At 46.2% G+C, this 22,168-nt stretch overlaps 1 protein-coding gene and 1 long non-coding RNA gene across 2 annotated transcripts; both read right to left on the bottom strand.

Annotated features, from left to right (window-relative positions):
- Positions 1–1,826: 1,826 nt before the first annotated feature.
- Positions 1,827–11,536, bottom strand: LOC138816846 (uncharacterized). Its single transcript, XR_011368729.1, has 2 exons — positions 11,459–11,536; positions 1,827–2,038 (listed from the first exon to the last, which is right to left on the bottom strand). It is a non-coding gene; the product is annotated as an uncharacterized lncRNA (long non-coding RNA).
- Positions 11,537–17,780: 6,244 nt separating this feature from the next.
- Positions 17,781–21,654, bottom strand: Defb129 (defensin beta 129). Its single transcript, XM_070006990.1, has 2 exons — positions 21,549–21,654; positions 17,781–18,374 (listed from the first exon to the last, which is right to left on the bottom strand). Exons 1-2 carry the CDS (start codon positions 21,604–21,606, stop codon positions 17,929–17,931), a joined length of 504 nt encoding a protein of 167 aa, XP_069863091.1. The 5' UTR covers positions 21,607–21,654; the 3' UTR covers positions 17,781–17,928.
- Between the last annotated feature and the right edge of the window lie 514 nt (positions 21,655–22,168).

Here is a 22,168-nt window from a genome sequence, read left to right on the forward strand (position 1 = left end):
CTTCCTCCTGCTTAGTGTCAGCTGTTCCCTCTTTCCCTCTCATTCCCTCCCTCCCATCACTGCCATTGCGTTGCTTAGTTCATTTTCATCAATGTCCAATGCAGCTGATGGGCCCCTTTATTGTATACTTTTCCCAGCCTGGATCTTTAAAAAAATTGTTATTCATTGTTATTATAAAATTATTATTTCCTTGTTATTATCCCAGCCTGGATCTTTTTTTTTTTTTTTGGGTCCAGTTGTAGGGCCTGAACTCTGGGCCTGGGCGCTGTCCCTCAGCTCTTCAGCTCAAGGCTAACGCTCTACCACTTGAGCCACAGCGCCACTTCCGGCTTTTTTCTTTTTTGCTTATGTGGTGCTGAGGAATCGAACCCAGGGCCTCATGCATGCAAGGCAAGTGCTCTACCACTGAGCCACCTTCCCAGCCCTCAAGCCTGGATCTTTTTTTTTTTTTTGGTCGGTCGTGGGGCTTGAACTCTGGGCCTGGGCGCTGTCCATCAGCTCTTCAGCTCAAAGCAAACGCTCTACCACTTGAGCTACAGCGCCACTTCCGGTTTTCTGGTGGTTTATTGGAGATAGGAGTCTCACGGTCTCTCCTGCCCGGGCTGGCTTTGAACCAGGATCCTCAGATCTCAGCCTCCTGAGTAGCTAGGATTACAGGCGTGAGCCACCAGCGCCCGGCTCAGTCTGGATCTTTTTTTTTTTTTTTGGCCAGTCCTGGAGCTTGAATTCAGAACCTGGGGATACTGTCCCTGAACTTCTTTTGTTCAAGGCTAGCACTCTATCCCTTGAGCCACAGCACCACTTCCAACTTTTTCTGTTTATGTGGAACTGAGGAATCGAACTCAGGGCTTCATGCATGCTAGGCAAGCACTTTACCACTAAGCCACATTTCCAGCCCTCAGCCTGGATCTTTTTAAAGAATTGTTTTTCATTGTTATTATAAAGGTGATGTATAGAGGGGTTAAGGTTATATAAGTCAGGTAATGAGTTCATTTGTTTTTGGACAATGTAACCCCCCCTCTCTCTCCCTCCTTCTGTTTTTCTCTCCCATCCTCACCCCCCAAGTTGTATAGTTCCTTTTCAGCACAGTGTCCAGTGAGTACCACTGTTGCATTTGTTCCCCTTTGTCCATTTCTGTGTCCCCCCTTTTCCTCCCAAAGACAAATAACTGAGTAAACAAGACAAAAAGAAAATGAAAACAGCAACAAAGATAAACCTCTTGTTTCCATTTCCTAGAGTTCATTTCTGTAAAAATTATTTTATATGATCTGATGCACATAGGCATTGAGGCTTTGTGTTCCTCTCCTAAGACTGTCTTCCTTGGATCTCACTGTGTGTGAATGTCCAGATATGGATTGCTCTTTCTTTCTTTCTTTCTTTCTTTCTTTCTTTCTTTCTTTCTTTCTTTCTTTCTTTCTTTCTTTCTTTCTTTCTTTCTTTCTTTCTTTCTCCTTCCTTCCTTCCTTCCTTCCTTCCTTCCTTCCTTCCTTCCTTCCTTCCTTCTTCCTGTCTTTCTGTCTTTCTTTGTTGTAGGGCTTGAACTCTGGGCCTGGGCGCTGTTCCTGAACTCTTCAGCTGAAGGCTAACACTCTACCACTTGAGCCACAGCACCACTTCTGGCATTTTCTGTATATGTGGTACTGAGGAATCGAACCTGGGGCTTCATGCATGCTAGGCAAGGCTCTATTACTAAGCCACATTCCCAGCCCTGGATTTTTTTTTTTTTTTTTTTTGCTAGTCCTGGGGCTTGAACTCAGGGCCTGGGCATTGTTCTTGAATTTCTTTTGAGGCTAGTGCTCTACTATTTGACAGCACCACAACACCACTTCCAGCTTAAAAAAAATTTTATTGGAGATAAAAGAGTCTCACAGATTTTCCTGCCTGGGCTGGCTTTGATCGAGGAATACATTTCTGTTGCTTACACATCACTTAGTCTAAGGTACTTTGTTATAGCGACCTGAGCAGTTCTCAAATCATTAAGTTCTGATTCTTTTTGGGCTGATTGTTCTTATGGCTGTCTCTCTTCTTTTGTACTTTACTGTAAACAGAAAGAGGAAACTGAATTCACCTTCAATACGTTTCTTCGAAATCTGTTCAGCTGATCATTCAAGTACACTGCTTATACTTTCTACCCAGCAGGATATGATTCACCTTAGGTTGCTGGCACCATGTAACAAGAATTCTCTTCAAGTTCCATTATATATTCCTCATTAACTTCCAAGTCCTTACTAGAAGCATCGTGTGTGTGTGTGTGTGTGTGTGTGTGTGTGTGTGTGTGTGTGTGTGTGTGTGTGTGTATGCCATCATGGGGCTTGAACTTGGCCTGGGCGCTGTCCCTGAGCTTGTTCACTCAAGCCTGTGCTTTACCACCTGAGCCATTTGCTCTACATCTGGCTTTAATTTTTAAGAGGCTCATGGACTTTCCTGCCCAGGCTAGCTTTGAATGGCAATCCTCAGATCTCAGCCTCCTGAATAGCTAGGATTACAGGCATGAGCCACTGGCGCCCAGCTTAGGTTAGACATTCTATAAGGTAACTCAGGGCTGCTTTATTTCCTCATTCTTCCCCGTTTAAAACTCCATGTAGCAGGACTCAGCCTGGGTTGATCTGCTGTCTGTGCTTCCTGCTCTTTGTACCCATAGTGGGATTTAGTGTGGGAATTCTGATTCTTGGCTGCACAGGGAAGGTGTGGAGCAGAAAGAAGGAGCGTTGGGTGGGTGGATGGTTGAGCGCATACTCACAGGCAGAGTGCTGAAGCCAGAGCTTAAATGTGTAGTGATCCAGGCTCACCAGGGTTATGATTTCTTCAAGGCTGCAGGGTTGCAGACAGCTGGGCCTAGATACTGCTGGTTTCACTGAATCTATTTGTGTTGGCCATTGCAAATAGTGCGAGACAAGTCTGGATGTATTGGGAAAAGCACTCCAACAATCTCAATGCTTTGCTGGTCCCTGAGTGTCACCTGGAAGGAAAATCCACTTCCTGTGTGTGTGTGTGTGGGGGGGGAGGGCAGTGGACTCGTAAGGCAGCATCTCTTTGGGCAAAAAGTCCAAATTAGAATTCCAGTTCAGTCCTAAGAAATGCTGTCTGACATGGACTCTTCTGGTGTAATTCTCTGGCTTAGGCAGGTGACGTCATCTCTGGTGCTAGGGTGGGTCCTGGGTGTAAGTAGGTCTGGCAGGAGCCAGGGACAGAGGTAAAAGAGGGGTTGTCTTCTCAACTGAGAGCGGGGCAGACACATTTACTCCACAAGTGCGTGGCTGTCTCATTTGTTGGAAGGAAGCTAAAAGCAGTTTTCTGGCTTTTTTCTTTTCTGCTTATGTGGTACTAAGGAATCAAACCCAGGGCCTCATGCATGCAAGGCAAGCGCTCTACCACTGAGCCACCTTCCCAGCCCATAAAAGCAGTTCTCATGTGGAGGATCTTCAGCACTGCGTTCTAGCCTGCTAGGTGACACATGCAGTTTCCAGGGTAAGTAGGAGAGAGCCTACTTAGTGGAATTGGCTTTAGAGGTTGCTGGCCTAAAAAACAGGCCAGAGGCTTATGCCTATAATATCAGTTACTCAGGAGGCAGAGATTGGGAGGATTGTGGTTCAAGGTCAGCCTGGGCAAAAAGTTAGTGAGATTCATCTCAACCCATCTCAACCAACGACTGGGCCTGAGGGTGTGCTTCTGTTATCCCAGCTCCAGGCCATGCGCAGTGGCTGAGTGAGTGGCTGCTGCACGTGCTGTCACCCCAGCACCGCAGGGAAGTGCAAGTTGGAGAATCACATTTCAGACTGCTCTGGGCATAAACAGAGGACCTCCCCTGCCCCCACCACCTTGAAAGTAATTATTTCAAGCCAGGTACTGGTGGCTCATGCCTGTAATCCTAGCTACTCAGGAGGCTGAGATCTGAGGATCGCGGTTGGAAGCCAGCTTGGAAAGGGAAGTCCATAAGCCTCTTATCTCCAATGAGCTACCAAAAAGCCAGATGTGAGCTGTGGCTCAAGTGGTAGAGTGTTAGCCATGAGCAACAACAGCTCAGGAACAGCACCCAGGCCCTGAGTTCAAGTTCCCTAACCCCACAAATGCAAAAAGAGGCTGGAGGTGTGGCTTAAGTGGTATAGTGCCTTCCTAGGAGTACAAGTTCAAGCTCCAGTACCACCAAACAGTAACAAAAATACCTGAGGTTGCCAGGTGTGGGTAGCTCATGCCTGTAATCCTAGCTACTCAGGAAGCTGAAATCTGAGAATTGTGGTTTGAAGCCAGCCCAGGAAAGGGAAGGCCATGAGACTCTTATCTCCAATTAACCACCTAAAAACTACAAGTGGAGCTGTTATTCAAAGTGATAGAGTGCTTGCCTTGAGCAAAAAAGCTCAGAGACAGTGCCCAGGCCCCAAGTTCAAACCCCATGCCAAGAAAACCCTGCAACAAATGAAAACTCACCCCTGCCGTTGGTGGAGAAGAAAAATGACCAGTGCCAAAAGCGGAATGAGCACTAATAAATCCAAGCCCGCCATAAAGGCCATGTAATGGCATTTGTAGGATTTGGGCCACTGTGGTGGAATTCCACCTTTCTTCCTGTCATTACATGGGGAAGGAGGTGAGTGCTTTGGGATGTGACCCTTGGGTCAGCAGGAGTGCAGACTGAAGAGGGCCAAGGTGTTTGGGGATGTTTCTCATGTGTGTCAGTGTAGATGTCCCACCTCTTGCTCATTGTTGGATCCTGTCTGCTCTGCGGGGGGCAGTTACCTCCACCCTCTATGGGAATTCATCATTGTTACCAGCTGGGAGCTGGCACCATGTAGACTTCATGCAAACCTCCGGTATAGGCAGATTTGGAACACTAGGGATCTGAATGTAGCATTAGGATCAGAGGACCTTGGACTGCAGGGGTGGATGCTCAGGAATGATGGGATCCTGCCCCTTCTGCTGTCCTGTGTGTCCCTCTGCCTTTATTGCAGTGTGGAAGGCAGCAGGAGTGAGAATGGACAGGGGTATGAAAACCAGCACTAAGTGCGGCCTTCAGTGGCAAGGACACCATGTACCCCAAATGGCAATTAGTGTAATCAGTATTGTGAGCAGGCATGCCCTGAGCACTACTTTATGACCTGGCATTTTTTTCAGTTAATACCTTCTAATTCATGCATATGAACTATACAGGGTAGTGGGTTTCATTGGGAGGGTTTCATACTGCATATAAGATATATTGATCATGTCTACTGCCACCTCTGCCTTCCTTCTCCCCTCCACTCCCTTTCTCAGCCTCTTTCCCTCCCTCTCTCTGGTTCTCTTCCTCTTGTGTCAGGATTTCTGTGTTGATTTCTCTCTTCTTTTAGATATTACATATGAGAGAAAAAAAACGTGATAATTGTCTTTCTGATTCTGGCCTATTTCATGTGACACCATGATCTCTAGTCACATCCATTTTTCTGAAAATAACAAGATTCTATTATTTTTAATGGCTCAGTAGCATTCCATTAGGTATTTGTATGACATTTTTTTGTTCTGTAGTATATATTAATTGTATATAATGAGGATTTCACAATGACACCCCTTCGCTATTCTCCTCGCCTGATCGCTTCCTATTTCCCTAATAGTCCCCCTTCTACTCTTATTATTTCCCTTATTCCACACAGCAGGCATTACATTTTAATTTTAGTAGGAGTGTTTCAAGTCTGTTCTGGGGCTGGCTAGTTGGGTAAGTGGAACCTCCTGTTCTTAGCCCATCTCTGTGCGTTAGGTAAAGTGTGCACTTTATTTTGTGTGGTTCTCCAGTAGGAATTGGGAATGTTTGGTAAGTTACTGAAGAGTGACTTTTAGAGTCCACATTTAGGCAAGTTTGCGTTATCTTGCTGTGGATATATCAAATATGGCCAGCAGATGGCGGTAAAGGCCGATAAAATTGACCTACTGATTGGCAGGGATCCAGGGGCGGGTTCCAGGGGGAGCACATCCTGTTTGTACATCGCTCAGGGGGCGCTTTGCTACTGATGATGGATGGGCTTTTAGTGTGGTCAGAGGGGAGAAAGGCTCTGTGTGCGTGCGTGTGCGTGCATGCGTGTGTGTCTCAGGGTTCTCATGCTCACAACTGACACCTCTGCCACTTAAACCACAGCTCCACTTCGGGTTTTTTGCTGGTTAATTGGAGTCTCATGGACTTTTCTACTTGAGCTGGCTTCGAACCTCAGCTCTCAGCCTCCTGAGTAGCAGGATTGTAGGCCTGAGCCATCGGTGCTGGGCAGAGAGGCTGAGGCAGGCCCTTCTTATCACCTGTTGCTGTTGCCTGGTCCCTGCCTGGGGAGCAAGCCCCAGTCTCCCCCTCCATCCTGCAGCTCCTGGAGCCTTTTTCCTCTCCCAGACAAGCCCATTTCCTGCCCAGGCCTTGCAGCAGTGGCAACCCTACTTTGAGTTCTGTTCTCAAAGTATTGTGAGCCTGGGCTCAGCCTTGCCCATCTTCACGTCTTCCCCAGAGCCCTCCCCCTTCCCCATTACTACTGGCTACTGAGGATCTGTTGCCTTTCTCATTTGGTAGCTTTAGAATTCAACTCCAATTTTAAAAGTCTTTAGGTACTTATGGATACTTACTGTATTAAAGGTCTCAAAAGTTATTTGAAAACATCAGAAAATATCACAATGCAGGTATATTGAAAAAAAAACAGAAATTTCATTCTCTTAAACATTCAATGCAATTTGAGTTCATGTAATTTTATATTACCTGTTTTTCTTTCAAAGTTTCATTTCATTTACTTATTTATGAAATTTCTTGTGGTACTGGTACAAGATCTCTCTTTTTTTTTTTTTGGCCAGTCCTGGGGCTTGAACTCAGGGTCTGGGCACTGTCCCTGAGCTTCTTTTGCTCAAGGTTAATGCTCTACTACTTCAGGCACAGTGCCACTTCCAGCTTTTTCTATGTATGTGGTACTGAGGAAAAGAACCCAGGGCGTCATTCATTTTAGGCAAGCTCTCTGCCACTAAGCCACCTTTCCAGTCCTAGCTGGAACTTAAAAAAAACATTTTTTTTTTTGTCAGTCATGGGGCCTGAACTCTGGGCCTGGGCACTGTCCCTCAGCTCTTCAGCTCAAGGCTAGCGCCTGAACATTTGAGCCACAGCACCACTTCTGGCTTTTTTTCTGCTTATGTGGTGCTGAGGAATCAAATCCAGGGCCTCATGCATGCAAAGCAAGCACTCTACCACTGAGCCACCTTCCCAGCCCTAGCTGGAACTTTTGTGGCTACTGGTGGGCATGTCCAATGACATAACAATTTTGAAAATAACTTGGTATTTTCTTTACTTCCTTCTTCCCTTTTTTTCTCCCTTCCTAACGTTCTTGCTCTCTTTCTTTTTCTTCCTGCTTGATTTGGGGCCTTTGACTTATCTAGCCTTTTTGGTAGGAGTCTCATGAACTGCCTAGGCTGGCTTTGCTCCACCATGCTCAGATCTCAGCCTCCTGAGCAGCTCAGATTACAGGTGTCGGGACCCACCGGTGCCTGGCATAACTTGGTATTTTCCTTAAATACTTATATGATTTGGTCATTCCACTTCTAAGAATTTATCTGAGAGATATGAGTGCATAAATTCCACAAAAGAAGTGTGAATGTAGATTTATTCGTAGCAGCAAAAACTGGTAACAACCAAAATGTCAGTCAGCATATCAATGGACAAATCTATTTTGGTACATACACAAAACTGAATTGTATTGGTAAAGTAAAAGGGATAACTATTGATGGATTTGATAAGATGAATGATTTTCAAAATGAAACCTGTGTGCTCTGGGCCTGAATTCTGGGCCTGGGTGCTGTCCCTGAGCTGCTTTTGGCTCACAGCTAACACTCTACCACTTGAACTACAGCATCACTTCCAGTGTTTTCTGAGTAGTTATTGGAGATAAGAATCTAAAGGACTTTCCTGCCCTGGCTGGCTCTGAACTTCAATCCTCAGATCTCGGCCTCCTAAGTAGCTAGGATTATAGGTGTGAGCCCCCAGCCTCTGGCTTTAATTTTATATTGTCTAATAAGTCTATTCTTAAGGAATTCTATAGAACTTTCTTCTTTCCAAGTTAAGTAGTCAGCTATATGATACTTTTAATACTTTTCATAACATTATTTCTAAACCATCTAGTTTTAATTTTTTTTTTTGTTTGTGGTATGAATGAAGTAGGGAATTGATGTTAGTTTTTTTTTTTTTTTCTCATGGTTAGCTAGTTTCTTGGACAGCCTCAGCTTATTTTGGTTTGACTCTTCTGGCTTCTCAGGATGGAGTTGCTTGCTATATGTCACACATCGGTTCTGCAGACTCAACAGGAGATTATAAGCAGAAATTTATGCATGATTCTCTAATTTTTTTTGTTGGTCATGGGACTTGAACTCTGGGCCTGGGTGCTGTCCCTCAGCTCTTCAGCTCAAGGATAGCGCTCTACCACTTGAGCTACAGCACCACTTCTGATTTTCTGAGTGGTTTATTGGAGATAAACCTGCCTGCGCTGGCTTTGAACTCTGATCCTCAGATCTCAGCCTCCTGAGTGGCTAGGATTATAGTTGTGAGCGAGCAGTGCCGGCAGGATCCTCTTTTTATCCATATGTAAAGGCATAATTTTCATGAGTTTTGTCTCATACAAAAATACAATCTTGCTATAATGGCAACCACTGCATACATGCAATTTTGAAGAGTGTTCTTCAAAGTTCTGTTAGCAGTTTACATTCGTGTACAATGATGTCCGTTACTGAGGGTTTTCCATTTTGTTATCATTGAAGATAATATTGCTTTGGGCAGCTTCCTACCATAACTGTTTGCTTCTTTTGAGTCACTTAGGATGGATAGACCCCCAGAAGTAATGTCTACATGAAACATGCAGGACTTGTTGCTTTGCATACTTATTTCCACACAGCTTCCCAAGAGGATGTGCCCCCTTCCCCTCAGCCCCCTCTCCCATCTTCCTCCTTCCCATCCTCTTCCCTCCCATCCCCTTTCCCCTCCCCTCTGCTCCCCCCTCCCATCCCCTCCCTCCCAGGCCCTCCTTCCTCCCTTCCCTCTCCTCCCAGCCCCTCCCTCCTCTCGCCCCCCTCGGGCCTGCCCGCCCCTAAGGCGTGTTCACAGTCGGCCTCGGGCTTCGCTCTCGGGAGGACCAGCGCGCAGGGGAGTCCCGGGTTCTAGGACCGACTGTATGTCTGTGGTCGGATGAAGGACGGGCGGTGCGGGAGACGGGAGCTTCGGGGCCGGACCGGGTAGACGTTCTGGAAGGAGGCGGGCGAGGGGCGGGCGAGCCGGGGTGGCGTGGGCCTCAGCTTTCCGTGGTGTGCGGGCCTCAGGGGCCCAGCGGGTAGAAGTGCGGCGACCAGACGGGCACCTGCAGGACGTCCCTCGCACCAGCACCGCTCGTGCCGGTCGCACCGCCGCCTCCCTCGCGCCCCGGGAGCTCGTGCCCGCAGCGCGTCCCGATCCCCGCGGCCGGCGCGGAGGGGCGCGGAGGTCAGAGCCGCCCGTGCGCACGGCCCCGCGCAGCCTCACACTCGGGCAAAGAGAACACTACGGGGTCGTTAAGAATGATGAGAAAAAGCCGGGCGCTGGTGGCTCCCGCCTGTCATCCTAGGTACTCAGGAGGCTGAGATCTGAGGATCATGGTTCGAAGCCAGCCCAGGCAGGAAAGTTGTGAGATTCAGATCTCCAATGAACCACTAGAGAAAGCCGGGTAGAGTGCTAGCCTTGAGTACATAAGTTCAGGGACAGTAACCAGGCTCTGAATTTAAGCCCCACGTCAGACAAAAAAAAAAAAAAAAAGGATGATAAAATGTGAAAGTGTGGTTTGTTTTGCCCAGTCTTGGGCGAGACCGTGGAGAGGAGGCCGAATCTCCCTTCAGTGATCGTCTCTGGGCCCCAACTCTGGGAGGCCCCTGTGCCTGCGCGGCCCTGCGGCGCTCTGCTTACCCCACTTTGGATCTGTTTGGTACCATGGAATAGGATGCTTGGGTGCAAACGAGTGGGTGCTAAAACTACATACTTGGGAAGATCCTGACCACTCAAAAGGGGGCATTGGGGCTGCTTGCCAGCCAGAAGCATTTTGTTAAGTTAATATTATTCTTAATATTTATTTGTGCCATTACTGGGGCTTGAACTTAGGACCTCATGCTCTCACTTGGCTTTTAGCCCAAAGGCTGATGATCTGTCACTTGAACCACACCTCCATTTCTGGCCTTTCGTTGGTTAATTGGCATAAGAGACTTTCAGATTTATCTGCCTGCACTGGCTTTGACTTTCAGTCCTCAGATCTCAGCCTCCTGAGTGACTAGAATTACAGGCATGAGCTACTTATGCCTGGCTTCAGAAGCATTTTCTAACCTCACTCATGATCTGGGGAATTAAAAGGCAAATGGCAACCATTCAACTGGGCAGCAGTGGCTCAATCTGTAATCCTAGCTATTTAGCAGGCTGATATCTGAGGATCACAGTTCAAAGCCATCCTGGGTAAAAAATATCTATGAGACTTTTTTTTTTTTTTTGGTCGGTCATGGGCCTTGAACTCTGGGCCTGGGCGCATCCCTCAGCTCTTCAGCTCAAGGCTAGCATTCTACCACTTGAGTCACAGCACCACTTCCAGTTTTCTGAATGGTTTATTGGAGATAAGAGTCTCACAGACTTTCCTGGCCAGGCTGGCTTTGAACTGTGATCCTCAGATCTCAGCCTCCTGAGTAGCTAGGATTACAGGTGTGAGCCACCCACACCTAGCTCTATGAGACTCTCTTCTCCAATTAACCACCATAAAGTCAGAAATGGAACTGTAGCTCAAAGTAATCGAGCTCTAGCCTTGAGCACAAAATCTCAGGGACAGTGCTCAGGCCCTGAGTTCAAGTCCCAAGAAAGGCACCCATAGACATATACAATTCAAGTTTCAAAAGTGTTACAGGGACCACCATGATTGACGGGGTCAGTTTGTTTTCACTTGGGGAGCGCCTGGGCCACCTGAGGCCAACTCTGGGAACTCAGCGAGCTGGGAGCACTGGCTCTGCCTCAGCACCCTCCTCCTTCCTTTGTCTGTCTGTCTGTCTGCCTGCCTGCCTGCCTGCCTGCCTGCCTATCCCCCCCTTCCCCCTTCTGATCTGCATTCTCTCCTTGTCCCAGGGTTCAGGCTGAGAGCATCATGGAAAAGGCTCTCTAGGTCTCTTCTTTCTGTTTTTCTGAGCGCTGGCTCAGGGCTGATCTCGAAGGCTCCACACAGTGAAGAGAGAAGCATGAAAACGCGGCTCAGGAGATTGAATATTAGGAGCTCACTTGATGTGCAAGAAAGATCTTTTGGACCAGTTGAGTGGAACTCTCATTTCTTAGCACAGGAAGCCCTGGTGCAGGTTGTGTAAGGGTGGTGGCTGGGTATGGAGTCAGTGGGGAATGTGAATGGGCCCCTTTGGTTTAGACTGGAACTCAGTCTAAACCCATCAGGCAGTGTCCCTGTGCCCCTCCTCCTTTCCCCCTCTCCAGCCAGTTTACCTGGGGTCACCTGCAGGAGGATTCCAAGGACTGCAAAGACCAGGAGTGGGAACTTCATGGCGAGTGGGTGGCCTTGGGAGCCAAGGCCCTCTGTGTGACGAGCTTGGCGCTCCTGCTTTATAAGACTGTCAGGGTGCAGTGGACCAGAGTGTTCTCTGTCCTGGGGCAGTCAAATTAGATCCCAGTGCCTACTGAACCGAGTCTGGGCTGGCTTGCTGTGTGCTCAGTGTTTGGAGGGGCAAGTAGTACCCCTCCTCTGCTCCCAGCACCCTTCTTTGGTGCCGTGCTTTCCAGACAGTGTTGGTGAGAGTGTAGGAAACAAGTGCCCTCTTGGGTTAGGATTGCTAAATGGATTCTTTCTCTTTGGTTGAGAAATTGGGTAAGTATGTGTCCAGTATCTTCAAATAGGTCTTCCTTGGGAATCAGAAACTTGTTCCTTGGACTTTTGTTTAACGGAAATAAGTGAGGAAGTAATTAGGTGTATTTCAACAAAAGAGTAGAAAAATGAAAGTAACTTAAATGACATGAAACATGGATCTAATTTCACATAGGAAATGTGGAATAGAATAAACTATTATACATTCATTATACATGATTTAGCGGGGTGTGGTGGTGCATGACTGTAATTCTAGCAGCTGAGAAGCAGAGGCAGGTGGGTTTCTAATGGGCCAGCCTGGGTTATGTAGTTCTAGGACAGACTGTCTCAAAAAAAAAAAAAAAGGACAGGCTGGGAAGGTGGCTCAGTGGTAGAGTGCTTGCCTTGCATGCCTGAGGCCCTGGGTTCGATTCCTCAGCACCACATAAGCAGAAAAAGCCAGAAGTGGTGCTATGGCTCAAGTGGTAGAGCGCTTGCGTTGAACTGAAGAGCTAAGGGACAGCGCTCAGGCCCAGAGTTCAAGCCCCCACAACCAGCAAAAAAAAAAAAAAAAAAAAAAAGGACAGGCTGGGAATGTGGCTCAGTGACAGAGTGCTTGCCTACCATGCATGAGGCCCTGAGTTTAATTCCTCAGTACCACATAAACAAAAAATGTAAAAGTTAATTAAAAAATTGAAAAGTAATCTGCAAGATATACAGATAATATGACTTAATTTTTGAAAAAAACATGTTTGTGCACTAATATATGTATGTATAGGTCCATTTGTCTGTCTGATTATATAAATGTTTTAGCTGTTGAGGATCATGTGTACTTTCAAGATTAGAAAAAGAGAAAATAGGCAGGGCCTGGTGGTGCACACCTGTAATCCCAGCACTGAGGCAAAAAAATTCCAAGTTTGAGGCTAGTTTAGGCTACATAGTAAGATACCATCTCAGAAGGATAAACAGCAAAAGAGATTATTAAGGGAAAGAGAAGATAGGACTGGACAAGGTGGCACACGCCTGAAATCCCGGCTATCTGAAGGCTGAGGTAGAAGGATCAAAAGTGTGAAGCTAGTCTGGAAAACTTCCTGAAACGCTGCCTCAAATGAGAAAAGACTGGAGATATGGCTCAACGACAGAACACTGGCCTGCCTTCCCCTCCCGTCTCTTTCCCTCCTCTTTTCTCCCCTCCCAGAGACTGGGCCTTTTCATACTGAATACTTGATCAAATTGACTCCTCTCTATTTCCCTAAAAGTTATCTTGTACTCATTGAGAAAAAGAGACACACAGACACCATTTAAAAACTTCCTTCTAGGCTGGGAAGGTGGCTCAGCGGTAGAGTGCATGCCTTGCAAGCATGAGGCCCTGGGTTCGATTCCTCAGCACCACATAAACAGAAAAACCCGGAAGTGGCGCTGTGGCTCCAGTGGTAGAGCGCTAGCCTTGAGCTGAAGAGCTGAGGGACAGCGCCCAGACCCAGAGTTCAGGCCCCATGACCTGCAAAAAACAAAAAACAAAAAACAAAAAAAAGCTTCCTTCTAAAATAGATTTCTCTCCTGCTGAGTTTCCTTGTTTCTTCCTCTCAATCTGGAAGGTTCTGGGTCACTCAAAGTCATCTGAGACCTGAACAGGAGAGAATTAAAAGCCAGAGGCAAGAACTCCATGCTCGAAGGATGAGAACATGCCTGGGGCATGCGCAGTGGGGCAGATGGGGGCTGAGCTACCTGTGTCTTTTGCCTGGAGCCCCAATCTTTATTGGCCTTCAAATGAGATCAAAAGTTGGGCATTGAACCAGGGATGGTGTAGCAATCTCAACCATCGTGGTGAATAGATTTGGATAGACTATTTAGCTGCATACCCTGAGCATTCAGAATAGCTAGAAGACTGGTCCCTGTCTTTGCAGAGATATTTCTAGGGCTTGGATGTAGTTCAATACTAGAGCTTTTATGAGCCAGGGCCTGGGTTCCACTCTGAGCACTGCAAAACAAGAAAAAAAAGTATTTTTCCAGTCGTGGCGCTTGAGCTTAGGGCCTGGGTGCTGTCCTCAAGCTCAAGGTAGTGCTCTACCACAGGGAGCGACAGCCCCACTTCCAGTTTTCTGGTGGTTAATTAGAGCTAAGAGTCTTACTGACTTTCTCACCCAGGCTGACTTTGAACTGTCATTCTCAGATCTCAGTCTCCCTCAGTCTCTCGAGCAGCTAGGATTACAGGCATGAGCCACTAGCACCTGACAAAAATAAGCTGTAATCCTAGCTACTTGGGAAGCTGAGATCTGAGGATCATGGTTTAAAGCCAGCCCGGGCAGGAAATGTGAGAGACTCTTACATCCAACAAACCACCAGAAAACCAGAAGTGGCACTGTGGCTCAAGTGGTAGAGTGATCGCCTTGAGCTGAAGAGCTGAGGGGCAGCACCCAGGCCAGAGTTCAGGCCTCACAACTGGACATCCCCTCCCCACCCCCCCAACAAAAAAAAGAAGCTTCTGCACAGCCACGGACAATTGAATGAAGGGACTACTTACACAATAGAAGAAAATACTTGTAATACACACACTTGATAAAGGGTTAATATCCAACTCAAAAACTCAGGAAAATAGGCTGATTTAAAAACAGTTAAAGGGTATGAAGAGACATTTCTCAAAAGAAGACATGCAAATGGCCAAAATGCTCAACATCTTTAATCATTGGAGAAAAGCCAGTCAGAAATCTGATACCACATCACATGCTAACAACTGGATTTGCAAAAAGCCCCAAAGATAGGAATGTTTGCAAGGATACGGAGGAAAGGGAACCCTTGCACCCTGTTAGTGGAAAACAAGTTTTCTGGGTATTATGGAAAATAATAGAGGTCTCTAAAAAATGAAAAAATAGAAAATAGAGAAAATAGAAAACACCTTACTGTGTTTATGGGACACAGCAACCAAGATGTGGAATCAGCCTGTCTTCATCATTGAATGAGTGGCTAAGGGAAATTTATACACATCCCCCTCCACTCCAATGCTATTCATCCATAAAAAGAGGACAAAAATCTGTTCTTTATGACAACATGGATGAACCCAGAAGATACTGTATATTGTGTTAAGTGAGATAGGTCAGGCATAATAACTCAACTATTGTATGATCTCACGCATGAGATGGGAAAGCTTTATTCTACAGAATTAATGAATAAGATGACAGTTCCTAGATGAGTTGAGGGGGGAGTTCTTAGTTGGAAGAGGGCAAGTTGATGGAGATGTTGGTTAAAAGTCACAAGATTTCAGTTAGGTGGCTGGTGGCTATAGTTCATTATGTGCTGTATTTGTTTTAGCTTATATGAATTGTACAGGGTAATGGGTTTTGTTTGGTTTCCGTACATGCATATATTATGCTTTGATCATGTGCACCCCCTCTGTTGCCTCTTCTTGTTTTTTTCCCCTTTTCCTCTTCTAACTTCCTAAGAATCCCCTTGACTTCCAGTCCTTCCCTTCATTCGTTCTGTGCACAAGAGACACATGCAATAATTGTCTGTGTGAGACTGGCATATTTCATGTAACATGGTTATTTCTAGTGCCATCTGTCATTCCTGAAGATGATGTAATTGATTTCTTATTTGCCGCTCAGTAACACTCCATTGTGTACTTAAAAAAATCTGTTCCTCCATTGATGGGCACCTAGGCAGATCTCATAACTTAGCTGTTAGGAATGGGACAGCAATCAACATAAGTATTCAGGTAACTGTACTGAAAGCTAACTTTGATTCTCACTGATATATAGCCAGACATAGTACAACTAGATCATATGGTAGTTCTATTCTAAAATTTTTGAGGAACAGTCATACCAATTTCCATAATAGTTGGACTAATTTAGATGTTTATCAACAGTACATAAGGTTTCCTTTCCCTCCACATTGTCACTGGCATTTATTGCTATTTTCTTTTCCCTCCCTCCCTCCCTCCCTCCCTTCCTTCCTCCTTTCCTTCCTTCCTTCCTTCCTTCCTTCCTTCCTTCCTTCCTTCCTTCCTTCCTTTCCCCTCTCTCTGTCTCTGTCTCTGTCCCTACCCCCCCCCCCACCGCCTTTCTCTCTCTTTCTGCCAGTCCTGAGGCTTGAACTCAGGGCCTGGGCATTATCCCTTAGCTTTTTTGTTCAAGACTATACCACTCTACCACTTGAGCCATAGCTCCACTTCCAGCTTTTGGGTAGTCATTTGGATATAAGTGCCCAGGCTGGCTTTGAACTGAGGCCCTCAGTCTCCAGAGTAGCTAGGATTACACCATCACTTGTTGAAGTTGTCTCCCCTCTGTGAATATTTTTTGGCACCTTTGTCTAGAGTGCCTATAGCTGTGTTTATTTCTGAGTCTTTTATTCTGCTCCATTGGTCTTTGAGCCAGTACCAGGCTTAACCAGCAAACAAACCAGAGTAGAGATGTGACTCTACTAATCTGGAGTGAAAAAGCCAAGTGAGAGTTCAAGGCCCTGAGTTTTAAGACCTAGTACCAGCACCAAAACCCAGCCAAACAAGATGCCTCTTTAACCTTGAGCTGTGTTTTCCTCTAGCCATGTGTAACTTCTGTCCCCTGGAAATGTGGCCAACCAAGTGGTAATGTGCTTTCAATGTAATGCATGTATGATATTCTGAACATTTAGCATAAAATGCATGTAAAATTATGTTAGTGGGGCTGTGGAGGTGGCCCAGTGGTAGAGCGTTTGCCTTGCATGCATGAGGCCCTGGGTTTGATTCCTCAGCACCACATAAGCAAAAAGAAAAAAAGCCAGAAGTGGCGCTGTGGCTCAAGTGGTAGAGCACTAGCCTTGAGCTGAAGAGCTGAGGGACAGCGCCCAGGCCCAGAGTTCAGGTCCCATGACCGGAACAAAAAAAAAATTATGTTAGTGATTTTATGTTGATTTGCATATTGATATGCCATTGTTTTAGATATTAAACTAATCTTCTGAAAATTAATTATACCTGATTCTACCTCGTCCTGGTGTTATCCTGACCTTTTCTTTATGAAAGGCTGGTATTTGCCCCCTTGAGCCACAGCTCCACATCTGGCTTTTTGGTGATTAAGTGGAGATAAGAGTCTCATGAGCTGGGTGCCAGTGGCTCACCCCTGTAGTCCAAGATACTGAGGAGGCTAAGATCTGAGGATCATGGTTCAAAGCTTGGGCAAAAAGTCTATCAGACATTTATCTCAAACTACTTAGAAAAAGCTGGAAATGGGCTGGAAAGGTGGCTCAGTGGTAGAGTGCTTGCCTTGCATGCCTGAGGCCCTGGGTTCAATTCCTCAGCACCACATAAGCAAAAAGCAAAAAGCCGGAAGTGGCACTGTGGCTCAAGTGGTAGAGTGCTAGCCTTGAGCTGAAGAGCTGAGGGACAGCGCCCAGGCCCAGAGTTCAGGCCCCACGACCGCACCCCTCCCCCCCAAAAAAAGAAAAATCTGAAAGTGGTGCTATGTCTCAAGTGGTAGAGTGCTAGCCTTGAGCCCAAAGAGGCTCAGGGACAGCATCCAGGTCCCGAGTTCAAGCCCAAAGGACCAAAAAAAGAAAAAGAAAAGTCTCACAAACTTTCTTGCCTAGGCTGGCTTTGAATCTTGATTCTCCGATCTCAGCCTCCTGAGTAACAAGGATGAGCCACCAGCATCCAGCTATGCTTTCCTCATGTTTTGTTGGTTTATGGGTTTCCCGCCTGCTCTCCCCACAAAAGCAAGCAAGCCAGCATACTGTCTGATACTTTCCTTCCTGTCGCTCTAGAAAAAGCACAGTTTATTAGAGTCCTGTGTTCATTAGTGGAAGCATGATGTGTGCCAGTCATGATCCAGACTCGGTGCTCAGTCAGTCAGTTGTCCTGGCCTTGCTCCGTCCCTGGTTACTTCATGTAAAATTCCATCCCTCCACCCCAGCCTCATCTCTAAGGTCACCATGACAATGATAACGTAACACCAGCTGTAGGTGCTTGGGCTGTATTGATTGAAACCAAATGACCAAAGACACAGTTACATATTTTATTTAATTGTGGAGCTTGTTTCAGTTGAGCTTGGGATTCTTTGAGTTGCGAGACCAGCTTGAGGTGTGAAGGACAGGACCCCTATCACAGGTCCTGAGTTTTCTCCAGAGCCATTGGCGGTGTGGGCAGGATTTATGGTGGTGGTGGTGAGGAGGAGGTGGCAGGCTTTGGGCTTTGTTTGGTGACACTCCTGGAGAAAGTTGCCGTGCATGTCGTATATTTTGGTGTCCTGGTATTGCTGCTGCTGTTGCTTCTGCTGCTGCTGCTGCGTTTCCCCTGTGGGTCATTTGGGATGCTGGCAGAATTGATATTGGGGTTTTTCATTTGGGACAGAACAGGGGACTTAAGTGTTTTTTGCATCAGAACACTAATGTTTTTTTCATTCTTGAGCATTTCCACAAGGTTGTCATCTGGTATATTGGGTATTTCATGTTGTAGGTAGTTTTTAATCAGTTCGATCACTTTGGGGCCAACACAGCATTTTTTCTTCTTGCATTTCTGTATTTCCTTCTCATCCACGCGGCAGGTGTTCTTGCATTTCCCAAAACCCATTAAACACTTCTTAATGGCCAAAAATTCTGCACAGAGAAGAAAGAGAAACCATTGGGTCATGATTAACAACTAGAGATGTGGTTAAAACTGCTGGAAGGTGAACAGAGCAAGAGGGAGGTAATCCTTAAGGCTAGTGGATAAAAGGAATATTGATGGAAGCTCTTGGGCAGGTCAAGGGAGTCGGTCAATACCTGTGGAATCCAAAATAAATCTCTCCTTTAGTCTGCTTTCCTCCAGTAACTTAACAAACCAACCAAGCAACCAACCAACCAACCAATAACTGGGGATCCAACCAATAACTGGGAAGCCAAATAATTGTTTTTAGGACAATGCCTTCCCTCCACCCCCCAGCCCCCTGGGTCAACTATCTTAGCAACTTGCAGAGCCTTTGTCTCTTATCCTACAACACTAGGAATTACCACTGAGTGTGAAATCCATCATAAAACTATTCCAAGAAAGAATTAAAATTAGTTTTTCAAGTAAGCATTATTAATTGGATGTATGACTTGGGGTTGTGATATTTCAATATCATGGCTACAGTGTACACTGATCCAACATAGCCTTTTTTTTTGTTGTTGGTCATGGGGCTTGAACTCTGGGCCTGGGCACTGTCCCCTCAGCTCTTCAGCTCAAGGCAGGTGCTCTCCCACTTGAGCCACAGCACCACTTTCAGTTTTTCTGGTGGTTAGTTGGAGATAAGAGTTTCATGGATTTTCCTGCCCGGGCTGGCTTTGAATCATGGTCCTCAGATCTCAGCCTCCTGAGTAGCTGGAATTACAGCTGTGAGCCACTGGTGCCCAGCAGGAACCTAGTCTTCTTTATCCACCTTCTCTTTCCTTTGCCAAACTCTAGTAATGACTGGTCTATATCCCATTGGGGTAACTTATGATGATGATTTTTTTTTGGTCAGTTGTGAGGCTTAAACTCAGGGCCTGGGCATTGTCCCTGAGTCTCTTTGTGCACAAGGCTAGAGCTCTACCACTTGAGCCACAGCGCCACTTCCAGTTTTGAGTGGTTAATTGGAGTTAAATCTCATTGAGATTTTTCTGCCCAGGCTGGGTTTGAACTGGGATCCTCAGATCTCAGCCTCATGAATAGCTAGGCTACTGACATGAGCCACTGGCACATGGCTGATGATTATTTTTAATAAAAAAACTTCCATATATGAGGGGAGAGAGAGAGAGAGAGATGATAGAGAGAGAGAAAGAGAGAGAGAGAGAGAGAGAGAGAGAGAGAGAGAGAGAGAGAGAGAGAGAGAGAGAGAGAGAGAGAGAATATGTAGAGTAGTACTTGTCTTTCTGTGTAGTGGTAATGAAGAATGAAATTCTACAAGGTGATAGTTGCTCATCCGTGTAATCCTAGCTAATCAGGAGGCTGAGATCTTTTTTATTTTTGGTTGGTCATGGGCCCTGAACTCTGGGCCTGAGCGCTGTCCCTCAGCTCTTCAGCCCAAGGCTAGCGCTCTACCCTTGAGCCTCAGTGCTACTTTGGACATTTTCTGCTTATGTGGTGCTGAGGAATTGAACCCAGGGCCTCATGCATGCAATGTAAACACTCTACCACTGAGCCACCTTCCCAGCCCCAGGAGGCTGACATCTAAGGATCATGGTTCAAAGCCAGAAAACCAGAAGTAGCCCTGTGGATCAAAGTGGTAGAATGCTAGCCTTGAACAAAAAGAGCTTGGGGACAGTGCTCAGGCCCTGAGTTCAAGCCCTATAACCGACACCCTCCCCCCACAAACAACATTCTACCACTTGCAGCAAAATGGCTGGTTTGGAGGACATGACATAACATGATGAAACCAAACAAGAACTAGAAATGAGAGTTAGTAGAATTTTTCAGAGGTGCTATCTGGTCAAACCCAGTGCTCCTCGATCTCTTTGTCCTTCACAATCTCTAGAGCTGGAGATAGGATGGTGTGTCTCTCAGCCTCTCTGGATATTGTCCCTCAAAGATTTTTTTTTTTTGTCCATTGTGGGGTCTGAACTCTGGGCCTGGGCGCTGTCCCTCAGCTCTTCAGCTGTAGACCAGCGCTCTACCACTTGAGCCTCAGCCCCACTTCCGGCTTTCTCTGCTTATGTGGTGCTGAGGAATTGAACCCAGGGCCTCATGCATGCAAGGCAAGCGCTCTACCACTGAGCCACCTTCCCAGCCCCTCCCTCAAAGATATTATTTTTCAGAAACAAAGGCCAATCTTCTTGCTCAAACTTTTGTACCTCTAGATGCCCTTATATGAGAATGGGTGGATGGGTGGGCATGGGGGTTTCAGGAAGACAAAAACATGAAAGGAATAAGACTGTAGAAATAGGAAAGAGGTGAGATAGAGAACAAATACTAAATCCTATGAAGGAAAAAAATTTTCTTTTTTGATCCAGGTGCTGATGGCTCACACCTGTAATCCTTGCTACTCAGGAGGCTGAAATCTGAGAATTCATGGTTTGAAGCCAGCCTGGGTAAGTAAATCCATAAGACACATCTCCAATTAGTTAGCAAAAGCCAGAAGTGGAATCATGGCTCAAATGGGAGAGCACTAGGCTTGAGTGAAAAAGCTAAGGGACAACGCTCAGGCCCCGAGTTCAAGCTCCACTACTGGAACACACACGGAAAAAAAAATTATTTTTGCCAGTCCTGGGGCTTGAACTCAGGGCCTGGACACTGTCCCTGAGTTTCTTTTGCTCAAGGCTAGCACTCTACCACTTGAAGCACAGCTTCATTTCTGGCTTTTTTCTGTTTATGAGGTACTGAGGAATTGAACCCAGGGCTTCATGCATGCTGGGCAAGCACTCTACCACTGAACCATATTCCCAGCCATGAAAAATTTCTTATGAGCATTAAAGGTGGGGGATTATTCCTCCTTTAAACCTTAGCTTTAAGAGGTAGTTTAAACCAGAAAGAGACCTGGAATAAGATAGACCTGGGCTAAATCTTAGGGGGACACCATTATCTATTGGATATACAGAACACACACACACACACACACACACACACACACACACACACACACAGAGCATATACAGAAAATAGCCTATAGCTTTCAGGGTGACGCCATTAGACAAAGTCTAATGGGGTACCATAGGGGTGATGCATGACTGAAGCAGTAGTGTAGCACCTCCGCCATCTCTTTGCCTTCCTATTGTCACAAGCAGTCCAATTCCTGTTTCCTCATAGCAAGCCCTCGTAAACCCAGAAGTCCACATTACCTGAATTCACCTGGTACTGTAGCATGAGGCTAGCAAAGATAGGAAAAAGTAGCTTCATGGCTGGGTGCCAGAGAGGAGGCTTGGAGCTGGATTGATTTCGGGTGTTTCCAGCCTTTATTGGCTTTGTTACGGCCTTAGGCCATGAGCAGTGACGTCAAAAGCACAAGGGCTACTTAGGGCTACTCAGGGCACTGGTGCTTTTTCTCTGATTCTGTTTTTTTTTTTTTTTTTCTCCAAACAGTTTTCACTGAAAATTTAATTGTTCATCACGGGAAGGAGAGGGGGAGACGCAGCTGTCTAAAACATATTTTGGGATTCTTCCTTTCTTCTTCCTTCTCTTCCTCCTCTCTTTGATGCTGGGGATCGGATCCAGGGTCTTGTTCATACTAGTCCAGCAGTTTACTGAACACACATTTTCTTCTTAGTGGTGGAGCAGGGCAAGAGTTAATTCATTTTATGTTGTTGTTGTTTTTGGTTAGTCATGGGGCCTGAACTCAGGGCCAGGGCACTGTCCCTGAGCATTTCTGCTTAAGGCTACTGTTCTACCATGTTGAGCCACAACTCCACTTCTGTTTTTCTGGTGGTCCATTGAAGGTAAGAGTCTCGTGGTCTTTCCTGCC

The sequence above is a fragment of the Dipodomys merriami genome, unplaced genomic scaffold (genome assembly GCF_024711535.1).
Source record: "Dipodomys merriami isolate MVZ:Mamm:240054 unplaced genomic scaffold, mDipMer1.0.p SCAF_7, whole genome shotgun sequence".
Lineage (NCBI taxonomy): Eukaryota > Metazoa > Chordata > Mammalia > Rodentia > Heteromyidae > Dipodomys > Dipodomys merriami.

What these genes read in the sequence shown, in the direction of transcription:
- Defb129 (XM_070006990.1), bottom strand. Translation starts at nt 21,606, where the DNA reads ATGAAGCTACTTTTTCCTATCTTTGCTAGCCTCATGCTACAGTACCAG. An exon ending in ACAGTACCAGGTGAATTCAG is followed by an intron (nt 18,375 to 21,548) that starts GTAATGTGGACT and finishes TTCTCTGTGCAG; the next exon opens with AATTTTTGGCCATTAAGAAG.